The sequence below is a fragment of the Hydra vulgaris genome, chromosome 04 (genome assembly GCF_038396675.1).
Source record: "Hydra vulgaris chromosome 04, alternate assembly HydraT2T_AEP".
Lineage (NCBI taxonomy): Eukaryota > Metazoa > Cnidaria > Hydrozoa > Anthoathecata > Hydridae > Hydra > Hydra vulgaris.
In genome coordinates this window covers 16,474,919-16,489,830 of record NC_088923.1, presented here as the reverse complement: position 1 = coordinate 16,489,830, position 14,912 = coordinate 16,474,919, and the positions used below count along the sequence as shown (strand labels likewise).

Here is a 14,912-nt window from a genome sequence, read left to right as displayed (position 1 = left end):
AAAAGTTTTACAATGACTGACAAAAAATCTTTGATCTCCAGAAAAGATGCGATTTAAATTATGTCGTCGCCAATTCTGATATCAAAATCTCGTTTTATAAACAAGTTTCATTTTAAAGATAAAACAACTGATGGTAAAATTTATTATTACTTTTCTAAAGTTACATGTTATTTTATACTGTCTATGGTATATATGAGTATTTTTGTTTATTTATTAAATTTATTTCATTAACAGAACATTCTTAATTGTTTCAATTCAACGAAGGTTTAAAAGGAATTAATTATTAGTTTAAAGACCTGTTTCTACTCACGCCATTCTACGAGGTGAGCAGAAAAAGGAGGTTATTTGCATTTTCTTATTTTTTGAAGAATGATCACAAAACGACAGATTTGTGTTTTGTGTTATAACTTGAATTTTTTACTTAAATTGTATAGGAGAATTTTCAATCTACATTTCGAAAGCGTTTTTTTCACCCCATATTATAGGAGCTACTTAAAAACTCATTTCATTGGTTGAAATTTATCTATTCAAAATAAATACAGTTTTTAGAAATTCATTAAATTTTTTTCGAATTTAATTCAGATAATCAAAATTCATTTTATTATCAAAATAAACTTTTGATTATGTTTAAAAAAGGTTTTGATTAAAATTAAAACTAAAAGTTTACGTCCAAAAAAAATTTATAATTTTTGTGTATCAGTTATAGCATAATCCAGCCTAAAAAGCCAAATTTTCTAATAATTCAGCCTTAAAAGCGATATTTGACTTATAGCAGCTTTTGATGGTTAATTATTACAGTAACCGCTTTAAATCTGTGTGACCTTATTATTACCAGTAGAGTTTATTTCTCAGTTTCATCATTTCTGCTAATTTTCAACAAAGAACGTTTTTTGCTTGTTAATTATTACTTGACATCAGTAAGTAATAATATACAGAATAAATTATTTAACAAAATGATAAACAACAACTAATGATAATAGTTCTGAAAATTTTTTAAATATAAGTATATTGCTATCCTTAACTATCGCTCGCTAAAAATGCCAATTTCTATTAAAAAAAATTAAAAAATATATATATATATGTATTTTCAAACAATTTTTTAGCACAACCCTTAAAAGAAATATAATTTAATAATTAAATAATACTACGGTATTTTACAGCTATAATAATTTACTGAAACAAAAATTTAATTTCAATTATATGCAAATAATACTAACTAAAATAATAAAATAATAATTTTTAATAGTTCATATATCACCAGTCGTTGCTTCTTTTTGAAAATGATGGTGAAGATTTATTTAAACTAGACTTTGTACGAAAAGGATTTTGATTATTGCAGTTACATAAAATTTTTGTAAATGCTTTCCGCCATCTTTGATTTAAAATAACGTATAAAATAGGGTTCAACGCAGAGTTGGCGTAATGAAGTATTTTAAAATATTTTACAAGTACTTGGTTAAATTTTTTGTTTGCAAGGTGAATCATGTTTAGTGACATGAAAGGTGTCCAAGTAATTATAAAACAACTGAGTATCATCGATAGAGTCAGCGCGGCTTTTAGTTCCCTTTTTAAATGACGCGTTGAACTTAATCCACTAATTACATGCCCGTTACCAGATGATTGAAGACTGGTACTATTTTTAATATCTTGGATTTTATTTTCTGTTTTTAATTCATCAATGATCTTGTTTTTAATAAGACTTGGTGAATCTTCTGTTATAAGTACGTCTCGATCACTTCTTAATCGTACAATTGTTCGGTCAAGGCTTTTTAATTCCTTTGCGTGTTTTTTAGCAACAAATCCCATTATTGTATATGATATAATCATGACCGCTACAGGAAAACCGTAAGACACAAATACAACAGTGATAGTAAATTTTTTTGCATAATAACCATTAGGGTCATTGAAAGCCATTCCAGCAAGTGTGTAACTCAACATTAATAGCCATGTAATACAAACTGAAACCCAAGCAGATTTTCGAGTTATTTTTTCTTGGTGAAAGTATGGTTTTGTGATAACCATAGCTCTGTCTACAGCAACTAAAGCTAAAGAGTATATTGACACTATACTTGGCATCATATCTCCTACGTAGTACATATTTTTATGATATACATTAAACACAAAAACGCAAATTGTCAGAGGTATTGAAAATAATGCTACAAGTAGATCGCTAGCAGATAAAGATAACATGAAAACATTGGTTACTGTGCGAAGGGAATGGAATTTGTAGTAGCAGATAAAAACCACAATGTTGCCAAAAGTTGCCACAAGTGATATTGTTAAAAATAAAAACAAATCAAACACATTTATTGAGTTGATAGAAATATCATTAGTTTGGTTTAACTGTGAACCATTCATCTTCTATTTAATTCTAAAATAAACGTGAAAAAATACTTGAGTTAATTATCTCATCTTAGTTGCATATATTTTTAGTGTTATCAGGGGTGAACGCACGATTGTTTAATGTTTCCAATAAAACATTTTCAGACATTATAACAACTCCAAATTGTTCATGTTAATTAAGAATGTTTACAAAACATAAGATTTATTGGGGCCTGGCAACAAAATACCATAAAAGGTTTTCAGCCCCAACCCCAAGAATAAGGTAATAAGTTGATAAAATATTTTAATTTAATAATTTTTAAATTTTATTTAATAATATTTTAGTTTTTAAGATTTATGACTATGTGAAATTTTTTAAGTAAAGAGGTTGTAAACTTCTACCCTCCCCTAAATAAGGAGGTTGTAATAAACACTAAAAGATTGTTAAAAGATGAAATTTAATATCTATCCACCTATCAAACTAAATTTAGCATGAGATAGTAAACAAAAGTTTTTCTTAAACTCATTACCCTTTCATTTAAGGTTGGGGTCTCAAACTTTTTGGGGTATATATATTCCATGGCCACGATCAACACAATTTTACGCAAAACATTCTCATTTAAGATGAGCATAAAATTATATAAATTTGTAGTTTTTATAATGCCTAAAAGTGTCATTGTAAAAACATAAAAAAAGTCCTGGATCCACCACTGGTTAAAGTACATTATGCGTTTTTCCTGGCATTTTTATGATATATGTCATATATCTTAAAAATGGCTACAATCATAATCATATTTCATTGTAAAACCGAGTCATCTTATTGACAAATCCGAGTCATCTTAAATTATTGACAAGTTTTAATCAAAAAAAGTTGTTATTCTTATGTAAAGAAATTTTTTATTATTATCTAGTAAAAAAAAAACGATTTAAGATTTGATAGAGATTCCAATTGAATATTTGACATTACTTCAATGTAGTTAAATAAATTTCTTTTCGTGTTTTTTCAAGGTACTTCGAGTGGTTTTAGCACAACAAAATAAAATTAATGAAAACGTTTACCGGTGCTTTCACTAATGTTAATTTTATATTCAGAACAAACAGATTAATGATTTTACACTCAAACACCTATAGAATCTTTATATAATTTATACAAATGGTATTTTGCTCCAACTAACAAAAAGGCCATTTTAATTGCATGATTTATCCTAGATCGTTTTGCCCTGTAATCTTCCCCATCTTTTTTCTAGTTAAGTAAAAGTGCTTTAACTTTTTACTATTTTTTTACTATTTTATATTATTAAGATTAACTACGCATAATTAAATAATTAATTACGCATAATAAAAATATAGGTATATTAATATTTGTTTTTTAAAAAGAAAAAATTTCAAGTTATTATATTTATTTCATATTAGGCCGGGTGAATAAAAATTAGCAATTGCTTTTACTCAGTAATTGGTCAGTCTTACGTAAATAACAACTTTAGCAATTTTCCTTAAGTTCTTATTCACGTAAAGCTGAACAATTACTGAGTAAATTGCTTAACTTTAAATGAATAAAAATTTGAGGAAAATTTCTAAAGTTTTTATTCATGTAAAACTGAACAATTACTAAATAAAAGCAATTGCTCATTTTTATTCACCCGGCCTTATATCAGTGGTAGACGCAGGTTTTTTTGCTTTATATATGACACCTTCAGGCATTGTAAACTCCAAATTTATGTAAAATTATGTAGGTTTAATCCAAATTTATTTATTTATATATATATATATATATATATATATATATATATATATATATATATATATATATATATATATATATATATATATGTAGGTTTATGTTTATCAAATGAAAAATGAGAAACTTTATATGACGGAGCTTGATCATAAAAATACCCCAAAACGTTTTCTGCCCCTTAATTTAAGGGTGTTGAGTTAATAAAATATTTTAACTTAAGATCTTACACTAATATCAAATTTCTCTATAGATTTTAAGTTTCATCTTTTGAATAATGTTTGTGTTTAAAAGTTGTTGTGACGTTATAAAATTTACGACCCCCTGATTATTTCAGAGAGGATAGAAAATTAACATAGCCTCAACTTTCAAAAACTTAAAGACGTTTAGGTGTAGTTTAAAACCAATCAAAAAATTTAAATTTATTATAAGATAAAAATATTTAATTTAACTTAAACATTTTATAGGGGTCAGGGCTGCAAACTGTTTGGGGTATATTTATTCCCAGGTTCCAATCACAATAATTTTTTACAAATTAACTCCAATTTGATATCGGCATGAACATATCAAATTTGGAGTTTTCACGATGCCTGAAAATGTCAAGTCTAAAACATCAAAAAATCCTGCATCCGCCCCTGGTTATATATATAAATATGTATTATATTTGTTCTATAAAAATGTTTTAGATTAAATTTAAACAAACGTTTAATTTTAACCATAAAATAAAGTAATCTTATTTAATAAAAAAAAAATTATAATTTTTACATTTATATGTTTGTTTTAAATTTATATGTTCATTTAACTCAGATCGTTGTTATGTATTGATAAAATTTATAAGAATTAATAAACTTTAGTAGAAATTTTACTTAAAACTAAATGTTTGTAAACTATTTAAATAGTGAAAAATAATAAAAATTTTCTTAATTCGTTATTAATTTATTCGGCTGCAAAAATTTTTTTAACTTTTCAAAAATTTATGAAGATATCGCAAATAAAAACATAGAACAAAAAAATGTAATTAACAAGTTTCACGCAACGCAGTGTATTTAGATAATATGATATTTGTTGTCAATATACTGAAACGAAAAACAACCTTCTACTGACTTTCTGCATCAGATTAGCAATCTTTAAAACACGATAGTTTTCCAAAATATGGCCAATGGTTCACACGTTTAACATTTTTGCGACGAGTGCTTTTGAGATTTTTTAAGAACTGTATGAATAGCTTCATAAATTGCTAACATAATATTTAATAAAAATATGCTACAGTTAGAGTATAGATTTAATTGCATTTTTATAATATAACTTATTTCAGCTTGTCATAATAAACCCACATAATGGCTAATTAAATTATTGGCTTACTTAGAAAAATTGTTTTATAAGTTAACAAATGACATTTATTGTTCAGAGCAGATTTGTAAAAATTGTAAGTTATTTTCAAAATAGCTATTTTAAAAACTTATGAACTATTGAGTACAGCAGTTTGCAACATAAACTAAAAAAGTATAATTCTATTGTAGATAATTTTTATGTTATTGAAACGACGACGATTTTGATTATGTTAATGAATCGATAAAGATTATTTCTTTGTTACTCAGACGACATAGACTATTTAAGTGTTAATGAAACAATGTATTTATTACATGCCGTATTTATATACTTGTAAATCCCAAGAAAAATTTAATTAGAAATGTTAAGGATATGTGCGTGATATTAATTTGCCGTCGATGGAAATGTAATTGACTTATCGCGTTATAACAAAATAATTTTAAATATAACTTTTTCTTATAATAACGAGGGAGAAAGTGGATATATATTTGTTACCTTTATGCTATTTAGAGATATAATAAAGACGAGTAAAAATTTGTTTGATAGTGGGGCATAAGTTTTGAAAAAAAATTTAGATATTTCATTGGTTTTATGCCGTACCATTCTATTCAAACTTCAGGTTGTCATCAAAGCAACTTGTAAATTTTGTAATTATATTTAAAATGTATTTGCTTGTTTTTCCTTGCGTTAACCTCAGCAAATTTTGACGATATTAAAAACATTTAACTTTGTTAAAAAATCGGAATTTTTTAACTGTTCTTCAAATGAGAAAATTGAAAATTTCTTGTTCGTTTTATTTTGTTTTTAAAAAGAAATATTGATAAAAGTATTTTGGAAGAATTCCATTTTAAAGTTCATCTTTCGGCACACAAATCTAATGCACTTCCTTGTTTGTTATCTTTTTTGTTGTTGTTTTTTTTCACTAGAAAAAGGATAACTTGCTCTCGCACTATTGCAACGGCTAATAAATTTTTTTGTATTTGACTACGATAAAAACGAAAATATTTAAAAAATTTTAAACACGTTTAATTTAAGAAGTGTGATTTGTTCAAATGAGAATTGTTAACATAATTTCCAGAGTTTTTGAAAACTTTTTTATTCTAATATGAGTTTTCAAATTTCAAAATTATTCCTCGTATTTTCATTGAAAAATAACGTAAAAGTCGTTTAGAATTAAATCAGGAAGTTTTTAATCGGATTTAGAATAAATCCGATAAAAAATAAATTAAATTATTCTTAATCATGTAAATGTGTTTGTTGTAGAAATTATTACTCAGAGGAATTTGCACAAAAAAAAAAAAAGAAAAAAAAATTCTCTTAAAAAGTTATTAGCAATAAGGAATTATTTTATTTTCTATTTATTGGCAATTAACATAATTTTAGCAAATGATTACTTCTAAAATGCAATCATTAAAATTTTCTTCTAACACTGTTTTTTTAATTTGATTAATAATTTTTTTATTTATATACAAATACCATCGAGCATACTAGACGATATTTTATCTCACTTAATGCGAGAAATTTGGAAAGTGATTTCCCAACGTTCTCGAGAAAAAAAATTCAGACGAATTAACGTCTACGCCCCCCATACCAATACAAAGAAAACCTAAAGGTCTTATGACAGAGCACCGCGAAGTTGCACTTAACTAGGAATTTTACGCCTCCTTCTTTACCAATGTCGTTTATTGAGCTGAAGCCGGCATCGAACTTTGATCCTCATCCTTCTGAGTCAGAACTCTAACTACTGCACCAAAGCTTCTTTTTAACTTACACGTTTTTTAATTTAATATTTTAGTGGTAGGATTAGTATTTGTATTCAGAATGTGTTAAGAGGATCCCTAATATGCTTATGATATGTTAATTTCAATCTTTTTTGAAAACGTTTGCAGTCATCAAGGTGAAAAGATATGATATCCAAGCAATGTCGGTGCAGTGAATTTGTTTTATCTTTTAAGTATCCGAGACGATGTCGTAATAAAATTGTATCAAACAAAAGAACAAAACTCCAAGTTAAATAAAAGAGTTGCGCTTCAAATGTTCATCAAACTAAGTAAGGTTTAACAATATATTAAAGAATATTAAGTTTGTCTTGTGCGTAGTAAAATAATAAGAACAAGTTGCTAACAAACAGTAATATACTAAGAAAGTACTGTTATATTTTCCAAACAGTCAAAAACATAAATAGAAAAAATCCGAAATGATCTATGCATAAAAGAAGATATATGCTTGAATGTCAACTTCCTGGTGCAAAACTTGAATGCCTTATCAAGAAATCTGGTAAAAATCTGGTACTTGGTAAGTTTTTGAAAAAACAACTTGATGAAAAGTTAAAAATAAAAAGGGTAAAAAGAATATTAAAAATAAATTTAAAAAGTTTTACAAAAGTAAATTTAAAAAGTTCTGCAAAAATAAATTAGAAAAGTTACAAAAATGGGAAAGCCTTTAAAGAAATTAAGTTTGGCTTTTTTCTGCACTATAAAATCATTTTTTAAAGGATTTGCCCCTTTACCTTCATTTTATTACTAGAATCGCCTCTGTGTAAATTTTTTACTTGTTATTTTTTATCTCAGGTTGAAATTCTTTTTAAAGAAGTTTAGCTTTAAATCATTCCTAAAACAGATTTTATAAAAAAAATTCATTACTGAAACAGGTTTTATAAAAACTTCAAATGAATCTTTTGGCTGCGAGGTCATTATAAGAAAATCAGATTGAATTGTTACAGAACAGCCTGATGCTATTATAAAGGGCATTTAACTCTATCCGGTGAACTAGAACTATCAAGTGAACTAAAAAAATGACAACAACTGAGTATGTTTAGATTTACCGAAAAATTGTTAAACGGACAAAAAGTATAAAAAATAAATTTTTCTTTAGTTTTTATTGTCCATTAGTTTAATAACTAAATAATAAATATATACATAAGTATCTATATATTTTTATATCAAGGAATAGGTGTGAGAGGTCTCATATCACAGTTTTAAAACATACAGATTATATTTAGAAAAAAGCGTTTTTTTTTCAATATTAGGTTAGATTTTAGAATATCAAGATTAAAGAGGAAAAAAATTAGAAATATTTACAAAAAATTTTTCATCGGTAAAGTTGTCATAACAACTATCAAATAAACTCTGCTTAAATATTTTCTCCGCTATTAAAAAAAAAAAGCCTGCAATTAGATTTTATTATGTCTTTATAGAGTTTATAATCTTAACAATATGGTTTTGTCAAATTTGCAGATTGAAAACTATTGTAAATTTTGCAATATAATGAATATTTTAACCCTAAGGTAATAAACATTTTTTTGAGAAGAGATAAGAACATCACAGACATCGAGAATTGCTAAGAGTAATACAATATATTCCGGTCTCAATAAAATTAATTGCTTACAACTGATTCTTAAATTATTATAGGATCTTTCGTTTACAATGAAGCAGATTTTTATTAGAAGACAACTTGAATTTGATGGTTACATGTGCTTTTTTAAGTAACAACTTAGTGATCTTGGCTTGCCATGACGAATTTTATAACTTTTAACTATTGAAATATTTATTACTAATACAGTTTATAAATATCTATAAATACAGTAAAATAGCATCTACAAATGTTCCTGTATTTGTTGATAGAAATTACTATACAAACCTTTAATTATTAATTGTCTTTTATTTTTGATTTATAATTTTAAACATTTATAGATCTTAATTCATAATGACATAATGAAACATGCGTTGGATTCAATAACAATGGAGAAAAATCTTTATACTCATAATTATTTAAATTCATTAAAAGTCTTAAGTTTATTAGCAATCTTAAAAATGTTTTTCTTCATAAACTTGCTTCATATGGCGTTTCTGTGAAAATTTTTGGGATTATTAAATAATTTCTTTCTAACCTCAGTATTCAAGCCATCCTTGAAGACTAAGACTCTTCTTTATCTCCAGATATTTCTGGAGTACCTCAAGATTCTATCCTTGGTTCTAATTTTTAATAAATAAAAAATAAATAATAAATAAAAAAGAAAAAGTTCTTATTTATATTAATGATTTCTTTACAATCTTACATCTAAAGTGGCTCTATTTGCTGACGACTCAAATTTACATTCATCTTGACTAAAAGTGTTGTCTTTTCGGGCGCTTAGAACAACTATTCTATCTTGAATATGATCTTTTTTATGTAACAACTTGGGGCTTGCAGTGGCTTGTGAATTCTAACTCCAACAAAACTCAGTTATTTACTGTCGATATTTCTTTATTAATGAATGACAATCCTCTCACTTAATCCTCTTCTCTATATCATCGTTCACTACTGACCTCTCATGGAAACTATATATACAATCCATTGCAAAGCTAGCATATGCTAAAATTGCTTCTCTCTTTATCATGCTTGCTACTACGTTACTTCTGATTCCATTCTCTACCTCTGAAAATCTTTTAAATCGCCCCTGTATGGAATAATATTGTCAAATCTGGTTCATCTAATGATACTCCTTCTCTTCTTGACAAAGTTCAAAAGCGCATTGTAAAAAAAAAAAAAAATACTTGTTCATAATTGCTAATTTATAAAAATATATTTATGATAATAATGAATATTGTTATTCTTCTTCTTCTTATTGTTGTTGTTATTACCACTGCTATTATTATTAATATTATATAATTATAATTGTTATTTCATATATAATTTTATACTTAATACAAAATAAGAATGAAATGTTTACAAAATAAGAATGAAACAAAAGTCAACAAAAATAAAATAAATTTAAATAACTTACACCCTGTTGGAACAGTTTGCAAATATTTTACACTCTTTTGTAAAAAGCCTACAAATTTCAAACAGCCTATCGCAAACGAATTACAAACATCTTACAACCTATTGCAATAATTAAAGTTCTGAATTGGATTTGGTACTTTTTGCAATGTTTAAAACAGTTGTAATTACTTTTTTTCTTACATACTTGCACACTGGAAATCCTGTGTTGCTCCCAAACGTTGCTTTTTACTGCCAATAGTTTCCTATCTGTTTAATTGCTAGATAATTGCTAAAAACTATTTATGAAATAATAAACTGTTTTTTTATAACGCATAAATTTTGTTTTGTCTAAAAGGGAAGTATCTGTTTTCCTTAAAAAAATTGTGCAAGAAATCATGGCCGTCAATCAATTTAAGTAAATCAATGAATGAAGTAAAAAAACAGAATAAATTACAGTTTAGTTATTTGTTTTTTAGAATAAGAACGGGACCATAGACATATATTGGTAATATTTTTTTTTAAGGACAAAATTGCGTTTTTTTTTCTAATGATTATATTACTCGGAAGCATTCAAAATGCTTGAAATATTGCTTAACTGTATGAATTTGAATATTATATTTAAGTTATCATAATATATAATTTATAAAAAACTTTTCGAATGTTGTCTCGTATTTAATTCTGCATTTCGATTTTTTTAATTTTTTTGAGCTTTCTTTTTCTTTCTTATTGTTTCCATCTAAGCCAAGTGTTGTAAAAAAATGCATATTTAATGACCTAATCACAGTTTAAAAATTTTGATTTTTTTGCCGATTAAATTGGCAACACAAAATTGGCAAGCCAAAAATTGGACTTTTGAGGGCTGATTTAATATACATTAGGGACAAAAACAATAAATTTTGAAATACTGAATTAAAATCCAAGAGAGATATTAAGCTTCGAAATTACCAAATTTTCTTGTTTTTCGCAAATTACCAAATTTTCTTGCATTTCGTTATACCCTTTCTCAAAAGGGTATAACGAAATGTCTTCGTTATACCCTTTTGAGCCATTTAGATTTTTTGCAATTTTTTTAATTGTAATTTTTTGCAATTGTAATCAATAACACATTTAAACAGCTGTTAAGAATAATCTGAATGTGAAATAACACTTTTGAATCTTTGCCAATGATTGTTAAAGTTTGAATGGAGGCTTGAAGTTTGAATGTAGTACCTTTGTTACTTGCTCACTGTAAATTTCAAGACCATTTTTAGATAATTGGTCCTAAACTCTTCAATCTTTTTCTCAAAGTTTGAAGGGAGTGAGTATCCAAAACAAAAATTAACAACTTGGAGAAACAAATGTAGAATTTTGCAAATGGGTGATGCTTCAGATGTATTATTAGCCACGGTAATTTATTTTAGGGTATCAGTTTTTTTCATCAACTTCATGCAACTTTGCCATTAAAGTGTGACCACCATGGTATGGCTTTAATGGTATATGTATTATAGTCAACCATTATTCGGTTTTTGGCTAAACTTAAACCAAGTGGTTAAAAAGATGGCTAACAACGCCACGAAACAAATGAAGTTCCATTCGAGGAATAGCTTTCAAGATTAGCTTTACAACTGGGAGTCGAAGTATTGGTGGTTGAACAGCATTCTCAAATTCTTTTGATTTATTTAGGTCAGCACCAGGTGAAAGAAATTTTTGATGTTGCTCTCTAATTGTTCCAAATGTTCTGAGTTGGCCACAGTTTAGTCAAATTTGTCACAATTTAGTTACATTAGTCAAATTTGTTGACTCTATGTTACACCAGTAGCAAGATGCTTGCTACTGTAAGACTGAATTCCACAGACAATATTTGCAAGCTTCATATCACATGATAAAATAAATTTGTCAATTAAATTAATGTCATTAACTTGCATTAGGTCTAAAATCAGTTTGATATTGCCATATGTTTCAGGGGTGTTTGAGAGATTGCTACAACTAGTTGCTTTTTAACATCTGTACTTTTAAAATTTTCACTTGACACTAACTTAATCGACATTTTTACTGAACTTTTCAGTTCTGTTTGTTACTCATAAATTAGACTCGAGTTAGCTTTGAAATCGGATCCTCCATCATTAATTCCCAGTTTCACAATGTTAGAGTTCACGATATCTTTTGAAAGTGTGATACTTACCTTCAGGGTTTTTAAGTTGATACAATGAACAATGTCATAAACCCCATTAGAATCTGGCAAAGTTACATCGGTGGCAATGGAAAATCCTTCAGAATAGATCCTGTTGATGCAAATTTCTGCTGAAAATTGGGCTCAAGAAGGCGAACTGGACTAAATTAGTTTAGAACTGATCTATGTTTTCTCATTCTACTGTTTGAAAGCCAAATACTCTGCTGAATATAAACCATATTTTTTGTTGTCAAAGGTTCTTGAAAAAGTGTCTGAGCTGCAGACTTTCCTTAAGAAAGAAAATTAAGTCAGTTCACATATCAATTGTATTAATCAGATATTGTATTAACCACATATCAATCGCATTATTTAATAAAATAACTAACCTTATCGTAAGTGGTTTACCATGAGCTTGACCTAGACAAAATGTTCCGCTAGGAGATACTTCTTTTGATGCAATGACAGATAAAGTAACTTGTTCTGCCCAAACAGGATCTTCCAACGCAAACTGTTTTAAGTTTACAAGGCGACTTGTATTACTACAATTGTGAAAAGTTCTACGAGCAATGACAAACAAGCATTTTTGTATTGCTTATCAACTAACTTTTCTTCTTCTTGCAAGGATTTTGATGCAAGAGCCTATTAAGATGCTTTTTTTTGCCTTTAAACTTTAGCTATTTGACAAATTATGCAATTACAACATATTGTAATTTTTTTCAATGGCTTCACAACATTGAATCAAAATTGCAAAGTTATCTTTGACAAAAAAAAAAAAAAAACTTAAAAAATATGTTGTGATTGCATAATTTATCAAATAGCAAAAGTAAAAGGTTTTTTCAGGTTGCAACGACATCTAACACAAATTCCAAGTGGTACTCATTATTCCTGAAAATTCACATTTGATGAAATCAAACGATTGTCATGTTAATACTTGTAAGTTTTATTTACTCATTATAAATATTAAATATATTATAATATATTAAATATATTGCAATTAATTATATACTGTTAAACTGTTCATAGTTTTTCGTATCTCGACGACAATTAGTTTAGCGCTACAGCTTTTTATTTTGTGGGAATTCTTCGAGCTAAAATTGTCTCCAAGGATATGGTTTTACAATCATTAATAATTATCTAAAGAGAATATTACAGATATTTGTCCGAAGCTTTTGTAGCAATCATTAATGATCGTTTAAAGAAAATATTCCAAATGACTGTCAAGGGAATTGGTTGTGTAGCAATTGATACATTATGGTTTAAAAACATTTTATTTTTGCTACAAACTTTTGTAAGTTATTGAAAAAAAAAGAAAAGTACCAAACTAATTATCTCCCTTAGATGTTAACCCAGGATTTCAAAATTTATTGTTTTGGTGTCCCCAACTTTTGTAGAATCAACCATCAAAATGACAATTTTGGGATATTTAGTCGGCACAAAAGTAAAAAAACTGTGCAAGAGGCGAATTAAGTGATCGCGAATTGAAAATTCCGTAATAGTTTCTGGTCTTCAAATTTTGTTTTTTTTGAAAAGCAAATTTGCGCGTTTTTTTCGAACCATAGGGAAGAGTGGGGTATTGGCGAACACCTAAGCGGGAATGCGAATTAAAGACACCAGTTATACAAAATTGATCATATTTATTGCTTATCAATTAGTTTAACTACTCAGTCACAAACCCTCAAAAGGAATTTTTAAAAATCTTATTATAAAATAAAAATTTATGCCAGAAATAAAACCATTGGTGTTCGGAATTACCCTGCCTACGTGGGGTAATTCCGAACACATTGGGGGGCAATCACAAGCACTGTTGTGTAATAGCGAATAAAAAGCTAATTGTAATAACTAAGTCTAAAAACTATATTATGCAACAAAAACAAAAAAAAGGAGTGACTTTATTTCCATAGAAGCTACAACAGAGTGTTACTCAAGAAAAAAGTTGCATAAAATTATCAGAAAAATTTAAAATCAAATTATAGTGAACAACATCCGCAGCTTCATTACACTACTGCACGTCTGGAACTGAGCATAGGATCCCTTCTCAGCAGGTAAAAAAAAATTGTCGAATTTATTTTTTTACAATGCTGTTTTGACCATGTTCGGAGTTACCCCGCGTTCGCCATTACCCCACTCTCCCCTACATAACAGTTTTACAAATTGTTGATTTTCTAAAATCTAGATCTAATCTAAAATCTAAATTCTAGAAGTTCATGCTTGTAAACGTTTCTGAAGTTTTGTAATTTTTCTAGATTCAATTAAATTTTGGGATTTATTTTGATTATTTTTTATTTATGTTTATAAATATGTTTATAAACTAAAATATGTAAATTATAAAAATATTGTTTTAAGATAAATATATATATATATATATATATATATATATATATATATATATATATATATATATATATATATATATATATATATATATATATATATATATATATATATACATATTATAAAACAGTTTGTAATTTTAAGTAACAACGTTTTTCTTGTCTTATTTATTATAGATTATTTAACAATTATTCATATTATTATTTATTTATGTAATTTATTATGAACTTAAAGGATATGAGATTAAAAAAAAAGTTGTGGTTTAAAATTTTCAAAATATAAAAAACAAACAATTACTACTTT

The 14,912-nt window shown here is 26.8% G+C and overlaps 1 protein-coding gene across 6 annotated transcripts in view; it reads right to left on the bottom strand.

Moving 5' to 3' along the window:
• Nucleotides 1–1,064: 1,064 nt before the first annotated feature.
• The window catches only part of LOC105843157 (D(2) dopamine receptor), an 81,063-nt gene continuing 67,215 nt past the window's right edge, over nucleotides 1,065–14,912 (bottom strand). For 4 of the 6 annotated variants that reach the window (XM_065795591.1, XM_065795594.1, XM_065795592.1 and 1 more), the window contains one exon: nucleotides 1,065–2,371. In XM_065795591.1, the coding sequence (XP_065651663.1) occupies nucleotides 1,255–2,358 (1,104 nt within the window). In that variant the 5' untranslated portion in view covers nucleotides 2,359–2,371 and the 3' untranslated portion in view covers nucleotides 1,065–1,254. Of the gene's footprint in view, nucleotides 2,372–5,150; nucleotides 5,360–10,151; nucleotides 10,310–14,912 lie in introns of those variants that run through there. The other 2 variants (XM_065795595.1, XM_065795590.1) reach the window with 2 other exon arrangements.